General features: G+C 32.7%; 3 protein-coding genes across 3 annotated transcripts; 2 read left to right on the top strand and 1 right to left on the bottom strand.

Moving 5' to 3' along the window:
• Positions 378-8,898, top strand: LOC109354015 (G patch domain-containing protein TGH). The gene is made up of 16 exons (XM_019596373.1): positions 378-682; positions 1,388-1,478; positions 1,587-1,681; positions 2,440-2,543; positions 3,409-3,470; positions 3,546-3,620; positions 4,061-4,212; positions 4,619-4,694; positions 4,788-4,874; positions 5,005-5,082; positions 5,387-5,531; positions 5,690-6,179; positions 6,453-6,737; positions 6,817-6,945; positions 7,244-7,462; positions 7,746-8,898. The coding sequence occupies exons 1-16, from the start codon at positions 548-550 to the stop codon at positions 8,511-8,513; spliced, it is 2,991 nt and encodes a 996-aa protein (XP_019451918.1). The 5' UTR covers positions 378-547; the 3' UTR covers positions 8,514-8,898.
• LOC109354006 (putative phospholipid-transporting ATPase 9) lies at positions 17,126-23,321 on the top strand. The gene is made up of 11 exons (XM_019596366.1): positions 17,126-18,014; positions 18,212-19,545; positions 19,656-19,766; positions 19,871-20,147; positions 20,419-20,507; positions 20,593-20,701; positions 20,910-21,119; positions 21,239-21,364; positions 21,494-21,592; positions 21,755-21,946; positions 22,029-23,321. The coding sequence occupies exons 1-11, from the start codon at positions 17,619-17,621 to the stop codon at positions 22,683-22,685; spliced, it is 3,600 nt and encodes a 1,199-aa protein (XP_019451911.1). The 5' UTR covers positions 17,126-17,618; the 3' UTR covers positions 22,686-23,321.
• LOC109354062 lies at positions 24,475-25,309 on the bottom strand. Its single transcript, XM_019596417.1, has one exon. The coding sequence runs from the start codon at positions 25,065-25,067 to the stop codon at positions 24,696-24,698; it is 372 nt and encodes a 123-aa protein (XP_019451962.1). The 5' UTR covers positions 25,068-25,309; the 3' UTR covers positions 24,475-24,695.

Raw genomic sequence — 26,877 nt, 5'->3', positions numbered from 1 at the left:
AAATGACATATTTGTTTATTTAATTATTATTAATTAAATTATAATTATTAATTAGATTAATTAAATACGTAGATAACAAAATAAATAAATATTAGTAGTTTGGTAAAATTATTATTAGGGTTAAGTTGTTTGGAAAATGAGAAATTAAGAAAATAAATAAATTAAGGAAAGAAAATAACATTTTTGCTTTATATTGATATTTTGACAAACAAGTTCTCTTGGATCCGATAAGAAATTAATCGATTTCAAGATTCGTATCTCTTAACAAGTGTCGCTTATAGGAATGAAATCTTTATTTCCAGATCGAGTGGGGTCAGTACCAACGCCAAAACACAAGTCCTCCTAATTGACGTGAGTGTATCCTCTCCTTTCTACACTACCCTCTCTTTTCTTCTATTATCTTTCAACCATCGCCGCAATTCAAATCAATCGTTTTGCCCAAAGACATGAAAACCACAGAACAAAGTGCTTCTGAAAAACCCTAATTCCTTATTCACTATTCAATACGTTTGCCACATCAATTTTGGAATCTCATCATACAATAAATATGGATTCTGACGAAGATGATTTTGTGTTTTACGGAACGCCGATACAGCGCGAGGAAGACCTAACTAGCCGCAAAAAGAAGGCCATTGCCGAGTCCTCCGCTCAGCTCCGAACACTTCCTTCTTGGAAGCAAGAGGTAACCGTTTTTCTCTCCTCCTTCCACCGTTTTTTTCTCCTAGAATTATCTATGTCTCGATTTTAATGTGAAAAATGATTAAAGTTAATGATCTGATTGATTTTATTGAATTCTACTGTTAATTTGAACTTTGAAGTGTATCTTATTACTGTCTTTTTCGGTACTGCATTTTTTTGTATGAAATTAAAATCTCGAGTTATGTCATTGGCTACTTCTGCATATGTCAAGCATTGTGATATTGCAGTTTGCAATAGATGCTGAATCGTGGCCTTTTATGTTTGAATTCATTTCCAAGGGCACTCTACTAGTATTGGTGTTCCTTTTATAAATTTGCATCTAAACTTTTGTTTTTCTTATGGCATGGTTGGGTTAACAACTTAAGTACCTGCTTATTCAATTTATGTTTATCTCCTTTATATATGTTTTTTAGCTTATTTGATAAGATTCTCTAACAAGCATATTGAATTAAGTTAGAAAGAGTTTATAGGACATGTTATAGGTTATTTTCAAAAGCACTTCCTTACACTTGCTTAAGTGGATATATGATGATAAACCCAAATGAGCTCTTTCAAGCACCTTATTTTTCCTGGTATGCAAGGCCTGCATGGATTTATAATCTGTCTTCATCAGAGAATGTTTCTGCACTCCTTAACTAATGTTGCGTGTATCCTAACTTGACCATAATTCTTGTGGCACCGTCTCCAGGTTAGAGATGAAGAAGGGCGGAGAAGATTCCATGGAGCATTTACAGGAGGTTATTCTGCTGGTTACTATAATACGGTGGGCTCAAAGGAAGGTATAAATTCATTTGGAAGTGGGGATTTCTACTGCTTCTGTTATACATTTGAACTTTTGCTGGTGGATTGCCAATTTGTCGGTGTTAACTTCATAAATGATTGTGCAGGTTGGGCGCCTCAGTCTTTTACCTCGTCCAGGAAGAACAGAGCTGAAGTCAGACAGCAGAACATATTGAATTTTCTAGATGAAGATGAGAAAGCTGTATGTTGAATAGCACTGTGCCTGTTTCCGTTTGCATTTATGATTTTCAATATATTTATATTCTGCTTAATATCATACCGTTCTAACTTCATTTCTTAGGCCACATAGGAATATTTAGAGAATTGGAACCAAGCAGATCCAACTCTGTTTACTCTAGAAACAATTCACCAGAAACTCTATAAATATTGATTTAGCTGTCCATGGTTAAACTTAAACTGAATCCCTTTTTAATACATTGTTGATTTATTGGTGCCTTTTTACATGCTTATGTAATGTTTTCCATTTACAATGTCTTCTGCTTTGCATTTTACTTTAGTTATCTGTAATATTAATATTAAAGTAAAACATATATACCTCCCTAATATTTTTAGGAGATGATAAAATATTATTTGTTACATTAAATTTCTCAAATAAGGGATATTGTGAAATTAGAATTTGAAAAGGAAGTTTCTTCTAATATGCCCTTATTTAGGTGGGGGGTTTCATAACATTTCAAATTGTAAGGGTTGGTGTATGCATATCACATTAAATATCCTAATGCTTTTTAGAATTGGGCTATGTTCTTCTATGCTTGTTTAAAAGCGCCTTAACCAAAAACTATGTTTTAAAAACTGGTGATAATGGCATTAACATAACATGGCTAGGATGTGGATGACATCAACTAGGTAGGTTATTATTTGATTGGTGGCTAGAGCTTTACCATCTACTAGTAGATCAAAACTTGATTCCTTCTATTCTACCCTTTGCATGAGATGTAGGACTTGGAAGGCCGGTTTCTGGGGACGTCTTCACAGTTTGACACATTTGGTTTCACAGCCGCTGAAGTTGCTCGCAAAGAAGCTGAGAAGGAACAAAAACAGAGGTATCTTTTGTTTCTGTAATTTTTATTATGATTCTATTACGTGTATATGTCGTATGTCATATAACTTCTTTATGAAAGAAAGCTTCAATTTTATTTTGGTCATTGCTTTTAAAAAATCTATTATCCCACAATATCATGTGAAACAAGTGAATTTTAAGATGTTCTTCATTTTCTTTTTGGAACTTAAGTGTGTACGTTATAATATGTGCTTTTGACATGCAAATTATTCCTCACTGTTTTTTTAACTCTCTTTTGCTAAAGGGCAAGTCCACTTATAATATTTGCCTTTTTTCTTCAGTCTAAGGGGGGGAATGAGGAAAAGCAAAAAAGGACATTAGTTATACCTGTAAAAGTGTAATGTAAATGCCAGGCTTACTTGTAATTTTCTTGCCCTGGTTCCAAAAAAAAAATAAACAAAAGCTTTACCTTTTTATATTATTTCCCCTTGTGATGATGTGACTCATGTGAGTATAACGTTTGAACTTCTGCTCGCTTTAAATTTGATGTTGTGACTTAAGAGTTTAGAAGCTTGAAAGGTATATATCCGTCCTTGTCTCCTTGAAGTAGCCTGATTTTTCTCCTTCAATGAAAATTCCTTTTTTGTCTTTATTATCCATTTTTATCAATCAGAACATGTTACCATAGCATGGATTGTTTATAATTTGTAATAACAGAACTATCATCTATACTTTGGGCAATTACTGGTCTTATTCACGCAAGTTAAACTTTAATATGGTTATTATTTTCGTCAGAAAGCAAATTATGGCAAATTCATATTTTCCCCTTTTTTATCAATTATTTTTGTTATTGTAAGCACTATAATGGTTCTTCTTAGCTTGCTAATATATATTTTTTCTCATTGTAGGCCATCCATTATCCCTGGACCTGTTCCCGATGAAATAGTTCTTCCAGCAACGGAGTCTGTTGGTCTGTTCTATATAATTTGAGTAGCATCTTCATTGAAAATACTTTATCTCTTATCTCATCGATGTTGTTTTTTAGGGGTAAAACTGCTCTTGAAGATGGGATGGACTCGTGGTCGCTCAATTAAGGATTCACATGCTGATGCGCTCTATGGTATGGCATTCCTTTAACATTTTTTGTGACTTAGTTTCTTGCATTATCATATGCTGTTCTTCCCTCTTCTGAGTAATATTACCTGGTCATATAGTAGTTTTAGATCCATCCACATGCTGCTCTAGAACTTCTGTGGATGTATAGTGGTGTACATGGTGTGTATTAGGTGTAGATATTGCAAATTTTGTCCTGTATGATATTTTCCTTTCATGGCAATGGGAGAGCGGGTGGGAAGGGGAGAGAGATAAAGATAGAGAATGGCAGCATGCCTTTCAGCTGGTGGTAGTATTTATCATTTTTCTTTTCAAACCCATAAAGTGTTCTATTTTAATATGAAATTTTCTTTGTCGCCTATGTTGTTGTCCAAATGCTGTCTAATTAACTACTCATCCATGCTATGTTATCTTATCTCAGTTCATGTAATTGTACTGTTTGTGCAGATGCCAGAAGACAAGCCCGAAGAGCTTTCTTAGCATTTTCTTCAGATGATCCAAAATTGAAAATTACTGGGTCTGAGTCAATCAAGGATGATAGTGAAAATTTTCCCGAGCCACCTGTGAATGAGGATATCCAGTCTTCTAAGAGCACACCAGTGAGATATTTTCCCTTACCATTTACAAATCCTATATATGTGATTCACAGATTATTTGTAGGGCAATCTTCTTATAGCATGTTTTAATTTTTCTTCTCTTTCCAATGTGATTCTCGGGGTTTGTGGACTTGTGAAGCGATTTTAACCTGGCCAGAAGCAAAAATTCAAACTGGAATTAGTAGTTAAGCACATGATCAAATAGTTGACATTTTGTTATATTTGAAAACTTTGTTTATTTCAATTTTAAGATGTTTGGGTTGAGTACAGAATAATCTTAAATTGATGTGATATCTATGAGCATGATATGGCATTATACAAACTTTTGATCCAGTGGGTGGGTTTTGCCTTTTGTGTTCTCAAGTTCTAGCAGGTGGTAAGTGTCTTATATCTATCTTCTTTTCTCCAGGTTTATGTACTGAACCCAAAGCAAGACCTGTATGGTTTAGGCTTTGATCCTTATAAGTATGCTCCTGAGTTTAGAGGTATGACCTTTCTTGATCTATATGTAACGTCTGCTGACTACTGCTGTGGTTGCTGGAAATTGACATTTAACTGCATCTTATCTTTTTTTTCAGAGAAAAAGAGATCCCGCTTATCCACCAAGATGGGGTCTGGGTATAGCAAAAACTTTTCTTCAAGGGATAGTCTTTTTGGTTTAAAGTGTAAGATAGTTCATTTTAAATATATGACAATCCATGATCATTTTTGCCATTTGCTGATTTCTGTAATTTGTTGTCATTTGTCTAAATATCTTGCCCTAAATTAATATATATTTGAACTTCAATTCATCAGCAGGAAAGAGTGCCCCTGGTTTTGGCATTGGAGCACTTGAGGAGCTTGATGCCGAGGATGAGGATGTCTATGCCACTGGTTAGTAATTCTACTCTTTCATGTTAAGATTGCAAATGATTTAACTTAGTGATGACACTTCCTATAGATTATAGAATTAGTGCCTCCTTCTGAGAATCCCCTAATCAAATTCAATTTTAGTTTTTCGTGATTTATATAATGGTTTTTTGTCTGTGCATATGGGTATGTGTTTTAGCTTTTTTTAATATAAGAATAAAATCATAAATTCATTTGAGCTAAAGTTATATGTATTCACAATTTCTTCTGATTAAAATGTGAAAAGAAAACTTGCTTAAGGTAACCTTGTAACATAATCCATTTTTAGGTTATGAATTTGAAGATACTTATGTTCAAGAAATTGAGGAACCTGCAAAGTTGAGCTTGGAGTTTCAGAAAAAGAAGGATCAGAAGGACCAGGGTAATCTGCCCGGCTTTAGAATTGCATCCAATTCTGACTATCAAATGGAAAGGTTGCTGAAGCAGCTTACTGCAAAACTATTATAATGCTTTTAAATTATTGTTTTTTTGTGAATCTTTTTAAAATTCTTTACTATATTTTATTAAGGCTTGTCTATTTTGTATTTATATAATTCAATTTTTAACAATGACTGTATATATTGCATTTTAGATTTGAGGCTCCTCTGATTCCCAAGGATTTTGTGCCCCACCATGCATTTTCTGGACCTCTTGAGATTAACCACAAGAACCATGGTATCCCTCCACCAGATGTTCCTCCTCCTGAGGATAGCAATTTAAAAATATTAATTGAGGGGGTCGCTAATTTGGTAGCTAGATGTGGTAAATTGTATGAGGATCTATCTAGAGAAAAGAACCAATCAAATCCATTGTTTAATTTTCTTTTGGGTGGAACTGGCCATGAGTATTATGCAAGGAAACTGTGGGAGGCACAACAGAAATGCATTGATCAGCCCAAGCAGCAGTTGGATGGAAAAGCGCCTCCAGGTGTGAAGAGACTGACAGCTGAGAGCCGAGGCCAGATCTTAGGGGAAAGACCCCTAGAAAGAAGCTCCCATGATCCATCACCATCTGATGCTTCTACCGATGTCCAACTCCAATTTAATCTGACAGATACATTTATCAACTCTGCTGCATCATTTGTAAGTAGTGTTATCTTTCTGCTTTAAACTCCTAATTAAATTGTTACACAATACCTCTACTTATAGTAGGTTGGTTGGCCAATGAGGTGACTTCTACTCAAACAATTCCATTTACTTTTTTAACAATAATCACTGCCCATGTCATTAGGCTTGGAGTTATGCTGGCCGTGTACACTAGAACCTTAGAATAAAATCCCAGTATAACCTATCATGTGATTTGTGCTCTTCTTTGTGGATAAGCCCCTCATCTTTATTTTCTCATTTTTGACCCAGAGTGAGATACCAGATTCTGAAAAACCTTTCAAGGATGATCATGCAAAGCAAGAAAGGTTTGAGCAGTTTCTCAAGGAGAAATATAAAGGCGGATTACGCTCTACGAGTTCTAGTTTAGCTGGTGATATGTCAGAAGCTGCTCGTGCTCGAGAGAGGATAGATTTTGAGGCTGCAGCTGAGGCAATAGAAAAGGGGAAACATGGCAAGGGAAACAAGCTTTTATTTCCGTCTTCCATGGATTTCATCCCTGGTGGTGTTATGCAGTTTACTTCTGGTGCAGCAGAGGTATGCGTAAGGTGATATTTCTTTTGTTTATTTCCCTCTAGCTTTTGCTGAAGTTATTTGATGTATCTTGTGCAAACAGGCAAAGAAAGATCTGCAAACTGAAGATTTAATGGGTAAGAAGATGTACCCAAAGAGGGAAGAGTTTCAATGGCGCCCTTCATCTCTTCTCTGCAAACGCTTTGATCTCATTGATCCTTATATGGGGAAGGTATTTCAAGTAGCCTGCTAATTTGAAAAAATATTCTTATTTTGATTTTTCACTGTGTTCAGTATTTAAATTAAAGAAAAAGGTGTGCACATTGACAGCGTAGGGATTTCTTACACCGTCAGTGCATCATCCACCATTCATGTGTTATGAATGTTAACCACCATTGACTTGAAAGTAAAAGCCATACAAATGAATGGTGGATGATAAACGTAAAAAAACTTCACTCTGAAAGTGCACTTCCATAAACTAAACCTTGAAAGAATATTTTAAGATTATATATGTTTTTTGCTCTTTGCAGCCGCCACCTGCTCCACGGATTAGGAGTAAGATAGATACATTGATTTTTACATCAGATTCAGTCAAAAGTAACAAAGTGGAAAAGTTTATTGATGTGAAGCAAGACATCTCCCATGTGCAAGAAACTGCTAATCAAGACATATCCAAAAGTATAGCTGAAAATGAAGCTGAAGTGGATGTAGAAGTTGAAAATATTGAAAGGCCGGTTGACCTCTACAAGGTAACCATATTTATAATCTCTCTGGTCATCCTACTTATGATTAATAAAAACTTTTCCTTTGTCCTTGCCAAAGTTATATTTTTATACATGATTTTATACCTTTCTTGTCTCTGACCATAAAACGCTGAGGGTAGCTTCTGATGACAAAACATATTTATTTTGGCGGTATCTATAGCATGGAAATATATTTTAGTGAATTCTCACGGTCATCATTTATAATGCATAACCTGAATGATCTTCCACTGGTAAGCTACAATACCTGTAACAATTCATACATCTGCAGGCTATTTTCTCTGATGATTCAGATGATGAAGGGGAAGAGTTAAATGTTAAGAAAATGGAGAATCAAGAAAAGAAAGCTGAAGTAGCTAATACAGCACTGAGCCGTTTGATTGCTGGTGACTTTCTGGAATCGCTGGGTAAAGAACTAGGGCTTGAGGTTCCTCCTGATATGCCTTACCCCGCACAAATATCCAGGAATGCTGTCCTTCAGAAAGAAATTATCAACGAAAATGCAAGATCTGGCAACCTAATGGCTGAAAATAACAGTGAGATGTCACAAAATCATGGTTTGCCAAATGATCAGGACATTGCTCATGAGAGTGGACCCTCCAAAGTTGATGCAATTTATGGAAATATGCTTGAGAGTGGTAGTACCAAAACGAAGGGAACTAGTATCTCTAACAGCAAATTGAGTAGGTCTAACAGGGAGAACGGTGACGATGATAGGAAACTTAAATCACCTGTAACCAGCCACCGAGATTATAGCAGCAGTTTGTCATCAGAAGAGGAAAGGAAAAGAAAACGCTCCAGGCATCACCGACATAGGAGGCATGATGCAGGAAGTGATTCATCCAGTGATGATGAAAGAGATCATCACAGTTCAAGGTCCAAAGGGAGAAAGAAAGGGTCTTCTCATGAAAAAAGCAGTGGAAGTAGAAAACATTCAAAACATCACAAGCACCGAAGGCATGAATCTCCAAGTAGGTCTTCTCATCGTAGCATGGAGAAGGACGATACTCATCCCAGAAAAGAGAAAAGGCGGAGGTGATAAGCAAGAGGCCTCTTTTGATTGTTTGCAAGAACTTATTTCACTGATGATGGAGGATCATTGCTGAATTAAAGATATTCTAGGTTTTGGTGCTGTGGTGCTGTGGTGCTTGCTTTCTTCACCAGTATGGAGGAATGCTGCTTAAATTCAATTCCCCTACTCCATCCTTTCATGGATGTAAGCAAATGTTTCTTCACTATTTGTTCTAAATTGGGAATTGAGTTAGTCCTTGGTCCTTAATTCATAGTAATGTTTGTCATAAATTAAAACATGATACCCAAAAGTTCAAGAGATCAGAAGAACTTAGAGTTCTCCAAACTTGCTTTCAACCCTATTAATAGCAAGGCAATTTTCGAATGCTTATTCATCACTCACACCAACATTCCACACCTTGTCAGAGGATTATATATTTTGGCCTAAATCAACAACTATTAAGTACCAAAAGGTCATAAGGCTCCTTCAGTCAGGGAAGCAAAAATTGTTTGGCAGGATTATAGTATGCATAGCCAATGTTATCTTTATTGAATTTAAAATGAGAATAAAGTATATCCTTATACTAAGAGATAAATTATCTAAAACTAAATAAAACAGTACACATCATATTTTTACTGGCTGAAGGAGATAATTTATCTCTTGGTATAAGGATATAACTTATCTCCTTATACGACGAGGAATATTATTCTCATTGAAAATTCATTAAACAAAAGGTATCAATAAACTTATAAAACTTTGTTTGCCAGCCCAATATGGGCAATATCGTGCTTTTATTTCATTGGCAACCCTATCTCATTTTCATTTCCAAATAAAATCCAAAGTATACTTCACCCGAAAGGAAAAAGAAAAAAAAACAAGTATAAGAATCCAAATATGCAATTTTTGTATACTCTACATAATTCTTATTACTGATAAATATATCAGGCTGCACAGAGCAATAACATATGTTTTTCTTCAAACTACAAGATGTTTATATTCACCAAATTGCAGAACATGACATGTGTGGGAGAAAAGAGAAAGTGGTATCTATAACATGAGAAGACACTAACAATATATGACGTTAGTTACATGGGAAAAGGTGATTGGCAAAGTCATGTTTCTTGGACTTTAATCACAAAATCTGGAGTTAAAGTGTTAGGTGTGTTGTGTCACGTTTATGCTTGCGTGTCTGTCTCTGCGCTCTGTATGTCAATGGCCCCAATTACCTGCTTTGTGGAAGTTGGAACTATGGGATATTATGTCATCCTCCTCTTTCTTTTTTTGGTATCGCGAATATGATCGTACTAGAGACAATCATGTCCGAGCTGAGAATATCCACATGTATATGAGGCTAATTCTTTCAGCGGATATTTTTTTCATTCACAAGACTCGAACATAAGGAAAATTAAATATGTATGACTTGAATCAACATTGACTATTCATCCTTCTCTTTAATACTATTAAGATTTTATTTTACATTAAGAGTCTTATATAAAATTTAAAATATAAATATACATTGCAACAAATCTTAAATAAGACTTTTTTAAAACTCTATTCAAAGTAGAGATAATGTGTCCTTGAAACTGCATTAGTGTCACCATCAAAGTGTCGTACACAATTCAATTGGGCAAATTTTGTTGAACTAAGGGCACGTTGAGTTTTATGGTCCACTCTCATAAAAAAAGGTGGATGGTCCCTCACTTTATAAACCATTGAGTCATTGACAATATTAAAAATTTAGATTATGGGTGAAATTGTTTTTCATGTTTTTCCCAAAAAAGTTTAGAATTTTAATATATATTTTATTTTATTTTTCAACTATACTGTTATTTATAATTCACTCTTTTACTTTTTATTTCTTCATTTCCCTTTAATGGTAATGTTGTTTCAAAGATAAACTAAACAAAGTTGTTTTAGTCAAATTATGTGAATGTTTTACTATGCATGTTCCTAGAAGACTGTTTGCCAACTATAAGGCTATCTTTGTCTCACTCCTTGATATCATTTCCTGTGTCAGATGATATGATTAATCAGAAAAATATTTAATAAATATAATTTTAACTTAAATAATTTGTTTTCAATCAATCAGAGATAATTGTACATTAAGTGGTACAAAAATTAGGACAACAAATATGCACCATTTCAGTAACCATTTTAGTAACCATTAGTGTTTAAGGTTGGGTTAAGGTTTAGGGTTAAGGTTAAAGTTTATGGTTTAGGGACAGGGTTTAGGGTTTATGGTTAGGGTTAGGGTTTAGGGTGATGGTTAGGGTTTATGTTTAGGGTTAGTGTTAGTGTTTAGGGGTAGGGGTAGGGTTAGGGCCGGGGCTAGGGTTAAGGTTCAGGGTTAGGGTTAGGGTGAGGGTGAGGGTGAGGGTTAGGGTTTAGGGTTAGGGTTAGGGTCAAGGTTCAAGATTTAGGGTTTAGGGTCAGGGTTTAGGATTAGGGTGAGGGTTAGGGTCAGGGTTTAGGGCCAGGGTTTAGGATTAGGGTTTAGGGGTTTAGGGTTTAGGGTCAGGGTTTAGGGTCAGGGCCAGGATCAGGGTTTTGGGACTTTAGATTTTTCATTAAAGAATACTATCACTTTCATTGCCCATCTACTTTTCTTTCTTCTCCATTTTTGTTTTTATGTCTCTCTCTCCTCATTGCCATTACTATCACCTTCTAACTTTAATTTTCATATCTTTTCTACTTTAACTTTATTTGGAAAATTGATTTGTCATTCACAATAAATTCAACCGAAACTTAAAATTGGAATAAACACGAAAATTAAAAAGTGAACTTGAAAATTTCTAGGGCCAATTGGGATTGCTTCTGTAATAATGGGGTTGATATTGCTATTAATGTTGCGCATTAAACACATAATACAAAATAAACGAGTGTTGGTACATGTTTAATTTTTTTTAAGCAAAATATTGTGTTTGAATCTTGTGGATGAAGAAAATACATGTTGTCAAAGTTAGCCTCACATACCTGTATATATATTTAGCTCAAATAGAATTAATTGCCTTCAGTACGAGGATACATCTGGAAACCAAAAAACAAATCTAATATTGAAAAGAGGAATCTAGTCATTCAAAAAGTAATTGCCAGTGAAGAGTAGCATCAATTGGAGCCAACTCTATCCCTCCTAAAATGAACGAATAAGAGTAATCATATAAAGTTACTCTTTCAGGAACTTGATCTCTCCTAATTAATAATAATCAAATTAAAGAAAGGAACTATACAATCAATGCAAATAATAGTAGTAAGAAGAATGAGACAACTATGTTGCCTAGAGTTGCACCATGTTTAGCAATAAATTAAATTCGATCATTGATTGTTTGATCGAATAAGAAAGTTATGGAAAAAGTGGAATGGTTAATTAGTGGATAGGTCTCACAATTTTAAAACCAATCAAACCATAGAAAAATCAAGTTGCCCCACAATTTTGAAACAACATATATCATGCCAATTAATATTACAAATAAGGTTTCAATTGTGAGGAATAATTGGTTAACTTTTTTTTATACATTTTAACTGCCGTTTATTTGTATTACTTTTTTAAATGATGCAATCACAGTATTTAAAACTCGTATCAGTGTATACATTTCTTTTTCTATATTATATTCAACCTCTAATATTTTGATGAAGTAGGTCAGTTATTTACAAAGAAAATTATAGTTTATGATTTGAACCGAGAGCAAAACGACACATGTTCACAGAAACACATTCATAGTTAATACTTAATAGTCATTAACTATATGTCAGGATTTAAATTATTAAAAATTAAGCTAATCAATAATCATGTCTTGATTCAACACCTCATGCAAATCAGATTATTATATTTAGTCATTTATTTCTGTTAACCAAGTCAATACTCACACCATATACGAATGAATCATGTACCCAAAAAAATATATGAACTAATTAAATTGATAGAGTTGTACTATTTATTGATGAGTTGACAATGATATCGAATGGAACTCCTCAATTTATTGATTAGAATAACAATATAGTTTGAGTCACCCTTCATCAAAATCAGTAGAAAACTAGAAATTTATTCCACCAAGCTATCTTCAAGAATTCTGAAAAAGTTATTCAAAGCTTCATGACACACACACAAAGCCAATACCGTAGGATATTCATAAATTTAATAGTAGGCATCTTTTCAAAAACCCCGCAATCAGGCAAGGATCTACATAAGTCTTATAAATCAATATAAACGTATAGTAGTGTATTTACATGACTTTTTGTATTAAGATACCAACAATAACAATCATCTGCAGTCATAAAGTGATCTAATAATGAAGAGAGATGACTTAAGAAATGAAATGTAGAAAGTTGTGGGTTTGAATACCGTTATCAATAAAAAAAAAGTTATAAGATGGTTTGATGATTAAGTTGAAGGAGATTGAAGATGAAGTCTTACCCACATCAAAATACTAACGATTAACAATTGCCTATAATTAGTTTGATGATTAGTTTTTGTTGTTTTTTGGTTCCATCATCGAAATAATTTAAGCAAACTCAGTTCTCAATTGAAGGCTGTTTATGGTCACGCTTCTTACTTAAAGCCATTTACTTGACTATTTTGTTTGAATTTAATTACTTTTATATCCGCATATTCATTTTTTATATTCAATAAATACGAGTTACTAAAAATTTGGTTAACACTTAGCACTTACTAATAACTTAAAAATTCTAAAAACAGTTGAAGTTAAAACATTAATATATATTGAAACTTAAAAAGAAAACCATTTCATATAAATACTAATACTATTATATTTATAAACTTTGGAGCATATACTATGATGATAATTTACGTACCCATAGCAACTTGTTTTGTTCTTTCGATTTAATACACTTATTTTGCTTGGGTAGTGGTTCTAACTAGTTAATTCACTTGATCGATATTCTTTTAGGGTTGAAAGTGACAATATCTTATATCTATATATAGTTACTAATATCGCATTCAATCGAATTTCTCTTCAATTATCGTTATCATTATACCTATGACCAATTCAATTTTATAGCGTGAAAAATGCAATACAGTACAAGGAATAATGACAAAGCACCGAAACTTTACCGAATATAATTACTATATATAGTCATAAAAAAAGTAGATGAATGAAAATACATTAGTAACTAGAATAAGAAAAAGGCAAATGTCAATGACTGAACCCTGGAATATGGTTTTAGTTTAAAGTGGAAGTAAATTGTCATCATTGTATGGGTCAAGACAATATCCATAATTGGAGAGTTGCATATAAACAAATTGGGAAAAATAATATGATTTAACAGTTTACACGTTTTTGTATTATCAAGTGTATTTCATTATCCTTTTGGATATAGAACTAATCTATTTTGGATATATGGTTATACTTCTTAACAATTTAAGCTTTAAATATAATGTGATAATATTTTTAAGCAAATGCAAAATTAATATCCATGGATGATTCTTTTACATTGTAATCATATTTCACATTAAAAACCAATTAATGCAGCACTGAAGTCGCACCTGGCGACAGCCATAATATTTGATATTTTATTCATGCAACCAAATAGGATAGGGACTTTTATTGGAAAAATATTCTTATTTAATAGTAGGAAATATGCCATAAACTTGTCGGGTGGAGCTAAGTGTGGTTTGACTATTTTAATTTAAAATAATTCAATGAGTTTTGTCTTTTTTTTAAAAGTTTCCGAAAAATTAAAACTCATATTTGAGGTGAGTAGGAAAATCTATGGTGAACACAATAATATATTTAGAGTAAATATATGGTGAGATTTTACATATCTTAATTTACATGTATTCAAATTACACATAATTTATATTTATATACATAGTACATCATTTAAAAAGTTGACTATAACAAGTGTAATTAGGTTAAACTCAAAAAGTATTATTTTGTGTTGTTTTCACCTCAAGATTAGTCATTAATTTTTAATTCAAGAATATCTTACGATACAACTTTTTATTTGACATATTCATTTTTTCAGAAGTAATTGATAATTATGTATTTGTTATTATTATATTAATAAGTCATATTCTTTTTTACATAATATTACTCTTTCCAATTTTTTATAACTTCCTTTGAAAAACTCTGTTCTAGTTTTTATATAAGGCCTCATCAAATTGTCTAGTGTGTATTAAGTAGTTTTTATTTAAAAATATACCTCTATTTAAACCACATAAATCATTATTCCAGTAGAAAGTTAAACATGATGAATCTGAAAAACTGTAAAAATAATTTTAGAATAATAACCATAAGTGCTAAAAAAATTAATATTACTATTTAATTTGACTATGTTGCTTAATTCACATAAATTTTAATAGAAATCTATAAAAATGAGCAAAGGGAGTATTAACCGCATACATTGGTGGTGGAGTAATAACACTTCAGAAGTACAAAATGTGTCCTTTGTTAAAAATGTTAAGTGAATGATTGACCGTACATTTCCCCTTATATAGAATTATTGACAATACATTTTACACAAAAACTTACATACATATATAATATAATATATTTAGAGATAAATGTATTTTTTATTTTTTATGTTATCATTAATAACTAAATTTTAATTAAAATTAAATTTTAATATATTGTCAAAATTTTACTAATTATTTCTACATACATCTTCATGTAAGTCTTTCTCTATATTTAATTTTAAAGTTAAAATGTTCAATTGGCATATGGAATCTAGCATAATTACGGCTTAAAATTAAATTGGAACTTCGTATAATATAAAATTTCTTATTCGAAATTTCACTTAGAAATCAAATATATAGTTATTAATAAAAATATATATAAACATCTTTATTAATACTGCATCTCAATTAAATCTAATCACATAGTTTATCAAAATAAATAAAAATATCAATGAGTCTTTGTCCCTCTCCTCACGCATCCTTAACCCTATTCCTCTCTTTGCATTAATTTAGACTATTGTTTGCTTTGGATGTAAACCTTCCTTTTCCTTTTTGGAGTCTTACTCTCGTATAAAAATCTACTATCCCAAAAATATCCTATTATTATATACTAAAACAATCAAATTTTGTAGAAAAACGTGTAAATATTAATTTTTGTTCCTACAATTTTTTGATTAAATAACTTTTTTAATTGGATAGAAATCAAATAAGACAAGAATGAGAACAAGTAATCTTCATCTTCCCCACTACTTATTGCATGTTCTTTTATTCTTTTAGTAGCAGCTACCATGAAATGAAAGTCATGATTTTTATATTTGGGAGTAAATTAACAATCCTTTTAGTCCTTCAAAAAAACGGCATCTTGTTATTCCTTTAAAATTATTTGTATCAATTTGATCATTCAATTATAAAAATATATTAATTTGATCGTTCAAACAAAACTAACATAAATATTTTCATTTGTTTAATAAGTTGGTATAATTCAGTCTTTTAAGTAGATGGTTCATTAATAGTGCTGTCAAGGTTTGTTGGGTAGGAAAATACATATATGAAATATTATATATATTATATAATCAAAATATTAGGTTTATATCAATTTTTATGATGAACTAACTTTTTTGGATGCATCTGAAGGATTAAATTAAATATCTATAAATAATAAGACAAAAATGTGTATGTATTATAATTTGTTCCCTATCGTTAAGCTTTGAATCTGGAATGGGAAAAGAAAGTATATTCTTCTACATTTTTTTATGTCGACAACCATCCTTCTAGATTATACTATTCTTTAAGAAGCCTCCTGATTTATATCATGGAAAAACCGAATTTATGAGAATTTAATTTTCTTAGAAATCATTGATTATTTTTAAAAATTTTACTTTAGAAGATTGATAAATAATGAAAAAAAGACAAATCAATGAACTTTATATACTTAATTATGTTATGTTAAATTAATTAGCTAATAAGAATAAAAAAATTCAGCTTATTTTTTGTTTATTAACTAATGTACTAAAAAATAAAATAAGCATTAATTTTACTATAACTAGACCATGCTAAAAAATATTGGATGTAATAGTTTTCTTGTCTTGCCTTCTATACAAGAGACTTTCTAGAGGCCATAGTAACTGGGGATCAAATATGATGTCCCACTTTTTGTACTACTCTCATACTCTCATATATGTCGAAAAAATTATTTAAGTTAAAATTATAATTATTAAATATTTTTTTGACCAATCATATCTCCTAATACTTAGAGTAACATAAAAGAGTGCGACAACAAATGTATACTCCATAATGGTTGAGTTATGATCCTCTCTATTAATGGAGATACAAATACACCAAAAACAAGATAAACCATGTAATATAATTTAACATTATGTGTAAGTGTAAAAGTGATTACTTGACTCTCTAATAATATAAATGATAGAAATGATTAGTTCACTAAAGACATTGTAGCCATGTTAGCCACGTGTATGTTATTTAATAGGTGCCACTTAATTCGGGTTACATAAATTTTCATACTTGCAAGTTGCAAACAAGTTGTTCTAGATAACAACGATATATTAATTGTTTATTCTTCTTCATACAGAAGGGAAAACAGTAATTCGTTATTATAATTATAATTATGGAAAATAATAGTAGATAATATTAATCTTTTGGATTTAGTTGAATACTTATAAATCTTACCTGGTATAACTATAACTTAGTTTCTGGTTGAGTGCAAGAAAATATTACTATAAGATCCATTTCCATTGCATTTTGTTACCATTATTACCACGTGCACGTTGAAAAGTCTTTTCTTCATAGACATGAAGATTCAAACCAATGTATTAGTCACATTTTTTAACTGAGACTTAATCATAGGTTGTCTTCTTCCTTGAATATATTGATACCCTTTTGCCTTTGGTTTCATTTCATAATTCATATTTAACATCTTGTATTAGAAGGTGACTTTTTCATCTCTGGGTCTATCATTCATTCATTCTTGTTCAGAAACAATAAAAAAAAACATTTTTTGATTCAAGAGTTGATTATTTCTAAACCTGTATTAGTACTACACAACATGTTGCTTTGATGGGTTCAATTCCATTGGTTCATTTCTCAATATCATAAATCTCTTTCTTTGTGAGTACTTTTTGCTTTAATATCTGGATCTAGTTGAAGAAAGTTCAATCAATATATATATAAGTTTGTGACAGCTTTTGGTATAGTTGAAGAAAATGGGTGGTGGAAGGAAGAGAAGGCATCACTTTGGAAAAATCCATTCATTTGCGCGTGGAAAAGCTACTTTGAAAGATGAAGAACATTCACTTATAGGAGGCCCTGGCTTCTCAAGGAAAGTATATATAAATGACCCTGAAAGATTTGAGTCAAATCTTCTGAATTATGGTGATAATTATGTGAAGACTACTAAATATACACTTGCCACTTTTATTCCCAAGTCCTTGTTTGAACAATTCAGAAGGGTTGCCAATTTCTACTTCCTTGTGGTAGCAATTTTGTCATTCTTACCTGTTTCACCATACTCAGCTGTTAGTAATGTTGTTCCTCTTGTTATTGTGGTTGCTGCTTCAATGGGCAAAGAGTTACTCGAAGATTGGAAGCGAAAAACACAGGTAAATGTTCTGTAATCATTATCTCTTAACTTATGTAAGTTGCATATTTGTGGCACAAAGTTATTAGACTAGATCATTTTGTAAATTATTGCTTATATTGAATATACTAATTGGTCTGAAAGTTTCTAATGAGGGCTGAACTCATGCCTGTAGTTATGTTTGGAGGGTTTAGTAATAGTGTTTTATAATTTAACCAGGATATAGAGATCAATAACAGAACGGTCAAAGTACATCGCGAAGGTGGTGTTTTCGACTTGTCTAAATGGAGGGATTTGAGAGTTGGAGACATAGTTAAGGTGGAAAAAGATCAATTTTTCCCTGCTGATCTCATCTTACTTTCATCGAGTTATGACGACGCGATTTGCTATGTTGAGACAATGAATCTTGATGGAGAAACAAATCTTAAACTCAAACAAGCACTGGAAGGAACTTCGAAGTTTCAAGAAGACTCGAGCTTTGGAAATTTCAAGGCTATCATCAAATGTGAAGATCCGAATGCAAATTTGTATGCTTTTGTAGGAAGTCTTGACCACGAGGATCAGCAGCAGCCTCTTGCGCCTCAGCAGCTACTGCTTAGGGACTCGAAGCTGAGGAATACAGATTTTATCTTTGGCGCGGTAATCTTTACTGGTCATGATACTAAGGTTATGCAGAACTCAACAGAGCCTCCATCGAAGAGAAGCAAAATTGAGAAACGGATGGATAAGGTTATCTACTGCTTGTTCTTTCTCTTATGTCTGATTTCCATTATTGGTTCCATATTCTTTGGAATTTCAACAAAGGATGATCTTGAAAATGGAAAAATGAAGAGATGGTATCTTAGACCAGATGATTCAACAATTTACTATGATCCAAAGAACGCGGCAGTTGCAGCACTTCTGCATTTCTTGACAGCGGTTATGTTGTATGGCTATTTCATTCCGATTTCATTGTATGTCTCAATTGAAATTGTGAAAGTTCTTCAAAGCATTTTCATCAACGGGGATATCCACATGTATTATTCGGAAACTGACCAGCCAGCGCATGCTCGCACGTCAAATTTGAACGAAGAACTTGGGCAAGTTGAGACCATACTTTCAGATAAAACAGGAACTTTGACTTGCAATTCTATGGAATTTATCAAGTGTTCTATTGCTGGCGTGTCTTATGGACGAGTAGCTACAGAAGTTGAGAGAGCTCTATCCGGGAGAACAGATTCATCTTTCGGTCAAAAGTTGAAAGGAGACAACAACATTGCAACGCCAGCTATTAAAGGGTTTAACTTTCAGGATGAAAGGATCATGAATGGAAATTGGGTCAAAGAACCCAATAGCAATGTAATCCAGAACTTCCTACGGTTGTTGGCTATATGCCACACTGCAGTACCTGAAGTTGATGAGAAAACTGGCAAAATCTCATATGAAGCTGAATCACCAGATGAGGCAGCTTTTGTGATTGCAGCCAGAGAACTCGGGTTTGAGTTTTACGAAAGGACACATACAACTACTTCATTTCGTGAATTAGATCCAAAATCCGCGAAGAAAGCTCAAAGGTGTTACTTTCCTTCTTGTTTATGAATGCTTAACTATCTATCTCTTACACATATCTGTTAATGAAACCTGAGTTAAGTACTGAAAACAACATATATTTTCACTTTTTCAGGTCCTACAAACTTTTAAATATACTAGAGTTTAGTAGCGCAAGAAAGCGTATGTCTGTAATTGTAAGAGACGAGGAGGGGAAACTACTACTACTTAGCAAAGGCGCTGACAGGTTTCGGATCTTGTGCTTTACTTTTAATTTTAAACCTTAATACACCATTTTGTTTTTGAAGTTCAAAACATCAAATTCCTTTTCTTTCTGGTTTTCACAATCAGTGTCATGTTTGAACGCCTAGCAAAGAATGGAAGGGAGTTTGAAGAAAAGACTAAGCAGCACATTAGTGAATATGCTGACTCTGGTCTGAGGACCTTAATACTCGCATACCGTGAACTTGACGAGGAAGAGTACAGTCGATTTAATAAGGAATTCACAGAGGCCAAAAACTCAGTGAGTGCGGATCAGGAGCGGATTGTAGAGGAAATATCTCAAAATATTGAGAAGGACTTGATTCTTCTTGGAGCTACTGCTGTTGAAGACAAACTTCAAAACGGGGTAAGTTATAAATACTGTTTCTCTTTATGAAAGTAGAGAGAATCAAGGGCTCACTTCCCATTTTTGCCATAGCATTTATGGTGCTTGTTACAATTATGTGATCAGATAATTGATAATACTTGACTAACCAGCAGAGCTAGTACCATTTCACCTTTTTTGAGTAATTATTTCGGTATATAAAAATTATCCACATCTTGTTCTATAAGAAGAACTTGTATAACAGATCTATTTGTTGTGTTTGTGTTCTTATGAATCAGTTTATGTTATATAGGTTCCTGAATGCATCGACAAACTAGCACAGGCTGGGATTAAGCTATGGGTTTTGACTGGCGATAAAATGGAGACTGCAATCAATATCGGGTAAGTTCAAAGATTATCTTTTAACTTCGAAATCCTATGCGCAAATAATATGTTGTTAATAATGTAGTAATTTCTGTGACTGCAGATTTGCTTGTAGTTTACTCAGACAAGGAATGAAACAGATTATAATTAGCTCAGAAACTCGAGAAACTAAATCTCTGGAGAACATGGAGGACAAGTCTGCTTCTGAAGCGGTATACCTTAACTTCGACCCTTAATTTCTCTCAATAGGCACTAATGTTGATATAGGTGACCCTTTTGCATGTCATGGGATGAATATAAAAAACTTAGGTAGTTGTTTTACAAATACAATAAGCACTTCAAGCTTTTGGTCTTTTGGTCCATTGTACTTTAGGCTATGAGATATTGTATGATTATGATAGAAACTTACTGATTCTTTAGGCACTCAAGGCAAGTGTTCTTCGTCAAATAAAGGCCGGAAAGGCATTACTTTCTACATCCGACGAAAACTCTGATGCGCTAGCGCTAATTATTGATGGGAAGTCTCTTACTTATGCGCTGGAAGATGATGTCAAAGACTTGTTTCTTGAACTTGCTGTTGGCTGTGCATCTGTTATATGCTGTCGTTCATCTCCCAAGCAGAAAGCACTTGTAAGTTTTCTCGTTCCTTTAAATTCATCTCTGTTTTCGCCCGATATTTCTTTATATGTAAGAATTCAAGTTCGGTGATTTCCGCATCATCTAATGGAGTTTCGATTACACTAATGCAGGTTACTAGACTGGTTAAGATTAAAACTGGTAAGACAACTCTAGCGATTGGAGATGGTGCAAATGACGTTGGAATGCTCCAAGAAGCGGACATTGGGATTGGTATCAGTGGTGTTGAAGGAATGCAGGTAAATCTGCAATATCCTGTGCACAATTATAATTTTTTATTAACTTTCTATAACCACAATTCTGAATTTGTTATTGTTCTTATTTTTGTCTCTCAAGTTCTTACTTATCTGCTTCACTAAAATTTTCAGGCAGTTATGTCAAGTGATATTGCAATTGCCCAATTTCGGTTTCTAGAGCGCCTACTTCTCGTGCATGGACATTGGTGCTACAGAAGGATCTCATCAATGGTAACAATCTTGTCTTGTCTTCACAGATATTATGTAGCATTATAGCATTCTCAATTTGATATATATACTTATACTGATATCTGACTTATTGAAATGTTTCAATTCAACTAAGATCAGTACAAACTTTCTTGATTTATGACAAACTTCAATTCTGTTCGGCAGATCTGCTACTTCTTCTACAAGAACATCGCCTTCGGCTTCACTCTATTCTTCTATGAGATGTATGCCTCATTCTCCGGGCAACCTGCATACAACGATTGGTGCATGTCACTATATAACGTATTCTTCACTTCACTTCCCGTAATCGCTTTGGGAGTGTTTGATCAGGATGTTTCTTCTAAACTATGCCTCAAGGTAGCCTTTCAAACAAAGTAGCTTTAAAAAGTACATAATTCTTTTCTTCTCATAACATCTTCCATTTGTCTTCAATTTTCAGTTCCCCTTATTATATCAAGAAGGTATGAAAAATGTCCTATTTAGCTGGAAAAGAATCTTTGGTTGGGCATTCAATGGTGTTGTGAGTGCTGCAATTATATTCTTCTTTTGCATTCGCGCGATGGAGCATCAAGCATTCCGAAAAGATGGCGAAGTTGTCGGGCTGGAAGTTCTTGGTACTACCATGTACACTTGTCTTGTATGGGTGGTGAATTGTCAAATGGCATTATCTATAAGTTACTTCACTTACATACAACATATTTTCATATGGGGTAGTATTCTATTCTGGTACATATTCCTCATGATATATGGAATCATTGACCCATCATTTTCAACCACGGCTTATGAGGTTTTCATTGAAGCTCTTGCACCAGCACCATCTTTCTGGTTCATAACTTTATTTGTTGTTATTTCTTCTCTTCTTCCTTATTTCGCCTATGCTTCCATCCAATTCCGGTTCTTCCCGGTCTTTCATCAAATGATACAATGGATAAGAAATGATGGGCAAACAAATGATCCAGAATTCTGTAATGTGGTGAGACAGAGATCAATAAGACACACAACAGTTGGATTCACAGCACGTTTGGAAGCATCAAGGCGTTTTGAAGCATCCAAAGGATTTGAAGCACCCTTTGAAGTGATCTCTGATAGCAGATAACCAGAATTTTTTTGATTTTTTGTTGTTGCATGTCAATTCATCAAGAGAATAAACTCGAATAAAGATGAGAATGTTGCATTGTGGATACACCAGACAAGACGGACGTATTAGGGGGAAAGTTGGAGTAGCTCCTATTGTAGAATCATGGGTTGAGTGGTTTGAGCATGTGTGGATGAGACTAGTAAAAGTCTCGGTAAAGGGAGTAGATCACATGGAGGTTAATACAATTTACAAGGTGGGAGATGAAGGTCGAGAAAAACCATCAGCGAAACCATCAGAAAAGATTCAGAGATCAATGAGCATTATAACGTTGTTCGGCCCATGTAGCCGATCCACAAGATTAAAACTTAGGTATACATTTTTCATACGTTATAACCTTATCCTAGGTGTACATATGTGAGGTAGAGATCAGGTATTTTCTTTAGGCTACATGAAGGAAGTAAACTGAAGTGATCATTCCCTTTTGTTTTCTATAAATTTGGCGGCTTCAAAGTATGTGAATTGTTGTTGTAGAGGAATAATCTGTGTATCATTGATTCTTTTATATGTATGATGAGTCTAGTAACCTTTGAGCTTGGCTTGTCTTTTTTTATTTTAATTTGTCAGTTTAAAATTCTACATCTATTTTCCTCACAAGTTCATTATATTCTGCATCTATTTGTCTATAAATTATCAACTAAATAGGGTTACAGAATTTTTAGAAGGAACAAGTTAAGGTAAAGTGGTCACTTGAATCATATGACTCACATATTAAGGCCGTGGCTAGGTACATGTTGATGATTAAGAATCTCTCACTGCATAAATTTATAGTATCTTAATTATTAGATTAGAACTTATATAATATCGTCCAAAAATCTTATTGAGATGTTTGACAAACAAAACAAATAAAGAAAACTACAAAAGAAAAAAATTACAGCTTTTAAAAAGGATATTGTTTTTCAAAAACTAGCTTTTAAAAAGTTATGTAAATGAATATTTAAAACTACGAGCTGTCAATAACTGCTTACACATTTAGTTTTGACAAAAAACCTACAATTTAATCATGTAGCTGATAATTTCATAGTTTTCAGGTAGCTTTACCTATAATGTTACAAGATTTACCTAATTTTATTATTAAATAATAAAGCCTTAACTTAGTTTATCTACTATATATATATATATATATAGAAGTGAGTGATACATGAGATTACATTTAATCATCCATGTTATGCTCATCCTCTAACGAATTAGGATCCTCTCTATTAATGGATAGGCAAATGATTGTTTTGCTCAAATTTTTAATGACAAAAATGTAATTTTAATGTAAATAAAAATGTAAAATTGTTATTATATATTGTATTTTGTATATTAATGTATGTCACTTGCTTATCTGGAGAGGATCTTTTCTCCTTTAAGGCCGTAGGCAACAGCTAAGATGAGTGAGTTTTCTATTCATACTCTTTTTTTTGGTGGAAATGGACAATTCATTGAAATTAATGGAGTTGTATTTGTCTCTGTGTACTTCTATCCATTATTGTAGGAAGCTACTTTATGTACGAAGACAAAGATATGAATATAGTATTAATGCTCTTTGCAAAATCACCAACTAGTCTTGATATGGACATAGGAGTCATTTTGAAATATAAATATCTTTATTACAACAACTTTACATCTATTAAAAATGAATTAACTTATTTAAGTAAGAATCAAGCTAGAGAGAGATTCTCCGCATAATCGTTATCACTAGTAACGATTGTTTCAAAATGTGGTCCACAATACATATTGTGGCTGCAATATTGTTGTTTCTGTCGGCTTCGTAATTGCAGTGTGATTGAAATTCACAAAGAAAACAGCAATGGAACGATGTTGAGGTTGCAAGAAAACCGCAACCCCGCTGCAATCCTATCTCTTTTCTTCTTCTTCCCCTTCACTACTCCTGCTCCGGAGACATCTTCACATCCTCTCTCTACCACTCACAGTAACCACAACGATTACCACAACTATAATTTAAAACACTACTAGTAACTCACATCAAACTTGAGCAACCTCGCCATGTTTTGCATTACAATCATTATCCTCATGGTCACAAACCATCACCTTGGACCCAACACCCCTAACTTCAACATCTTTAGTGCATAAACATTGCCTACACATACTCTTTACCCACCCAAAGCACCCCCTACCTGTGATACTCTCCAATGGGGTCGGTGCCCTTGGACTATTCCTACACCTACGACCCAAATAGCAAGAAAGGAAAGCTAATATTGTAAGCACAGATACCACAGCAAAAAATGGACCAACAGATCCAGAAGATTGCCATGAACTAGAGTTTGAAACAGCTTCTGAGGTTGTTTGTTGCTGCTGCTCTTGCTCTAGAATCAAAGATGGTGTTGATGTTGCCATTGCATGTTATTATTAATGATCAATATGATTAAGATAGTAGAGTAAGTAATCAATAATAGAAGTAAGTATATAAAGGAGAGAGTGATGGCTAAGATGTTTAGATTCCTTAACGGTGTGAGAAAACTTGAAATGGGTGGAAAATAACGTGGAAAGGGATAAAGAAAGCGTGGCTATCCCTTTTATATCAACTACTTTTTACACTTTTGCAGATGGATTTCAATGCATGCATGCTTTCATTGTGAGTTCTATATTTGGATGATATATTATTGGTTGTCTCTCTAGATACATATGTCTTCACACAAATCTTTCTCTTTGATACCTGGATAGAATCAGTAAAAACTTCAAATTGAGCCACACCCACCCACGTCCACATCACAATGTCACATGCATGTGAATGTGATACGTGTTCTTGTAGAACAAGGATGTTCTCCATATAAACAAATACATGTATTTTCCTTTGTTTTAAATAGTAATAGTGTCATTTTATTATAATTAGAAGGATAAATTTGTCATTAAAGATTGTATTTTTCTTTACTTTTTGATGTACTTAACTCTCTATTAATAAAAATGAAAAAGAAATAATCCACATAATTAAACTGATACACACTGAATAGTACACAACAAAAAATTGTTCTTGCTGCTATGAGAACTAAGAGACATATATGTATCTGAATAAGCAAACTAGCAAATATGAACTCGTTCTAGTTTTATATATAGAGAGAGAAACTAATATCAAACTATATATTTTTATTACAAACTAGTAGTTCATTTAGCTTATAAGATGACTTTGGTTAGAAGTTAGGGAAATCTTAACGAGTCCTTAAAATTGTTTTGATATCTTAGCCGTTCTTAAAATTGGGTTCATAGAGAGGGAAAGAGATCCTTTATCCTTTATTGTAAAATAAAATTGAGAAAACCAAGTTGGGGTAGATGATCCCCATCCCAAATGTAACAGCTTACTTCATAACATGCGATAAGGTGATTTTTGTTAGAACTTGAAAGTTAAATGATGATAAGTTATTAACTTATCGAATTGGATATGTTTAGCTGATTAGTTGGTAAGACCAAGCTAATTTATTTATAAATTATGTTTTGACACATTTTCTTATGTTAGTATACAAATATGAATGAATCTATGCATTAAGCATTTTACTTTCTACCTCTCATTTCAAGTGAAGTCATTTGTAATAATAATTTTAATATTTAAAATAATCAATAAATTGAATGTATTAATATTCTTAATATTTGCACTACTTTTTTTAAACTCCTCCCCCACCACAAATCCAATTCTTCATTTAGTCACTCATTTCTAAGATAGCATAATGATAAAAAAATTAATATCCAAAGTACTCAAAATTAATTCAAAATGTTTGAAGAAAAAATCATGAGTTGGAATATAAAAATTATTTAATGATTTAGGTGAGAAGAAGGTGAGTTAAAGACAAGAGTTGGAATATAATAATTATATCTAAATCTATTGTTATTTTTTTTTGGTAACATGTTAGTATAGAAGTATAGATCACAAAAGATAGACAAAAAAATATTGACTAAGCAACTTATGACTCAATTTATCATTTAAAATCTATGTTGATAATATAAATTTTTTTTATATTGTTAACACATCATCTATTATTAATTTCTATTACTATTAATTGATAGTCAATAATAGTTAAAATATCAATGGTGAATGATTATTGACAGTGTGAAAAACTCTTACATTATCAATATATGCATATCAGATAAGATCTTACATGTAGACAAATGTATTTATGACTTTTGATGCTATCACTTATAACTAAATTTTAATTAA

This window comes from Lupinus angustifolius, chromosome LG01 (genome assembly GCF_001865875.1).
Source record: "Lupinus angustifolius cultivar Tanjil chromosome LG01, LupAngTanjil_v1.0, whole genome shotgun sequence".
In the NCBI taxonomy this organism is placed as follows: domain Eukaryota; kingdom Viridiplantae; phylum Streptophyta; class Magnoliopsida; order Fabales; family Fabaceae; genus Lupinus; species Lupinus angustifolius.
Note: the sequence above shows the minus strand (reverse complement) of the source record. Positions and strands in the feature narration are given on the sequence as shown.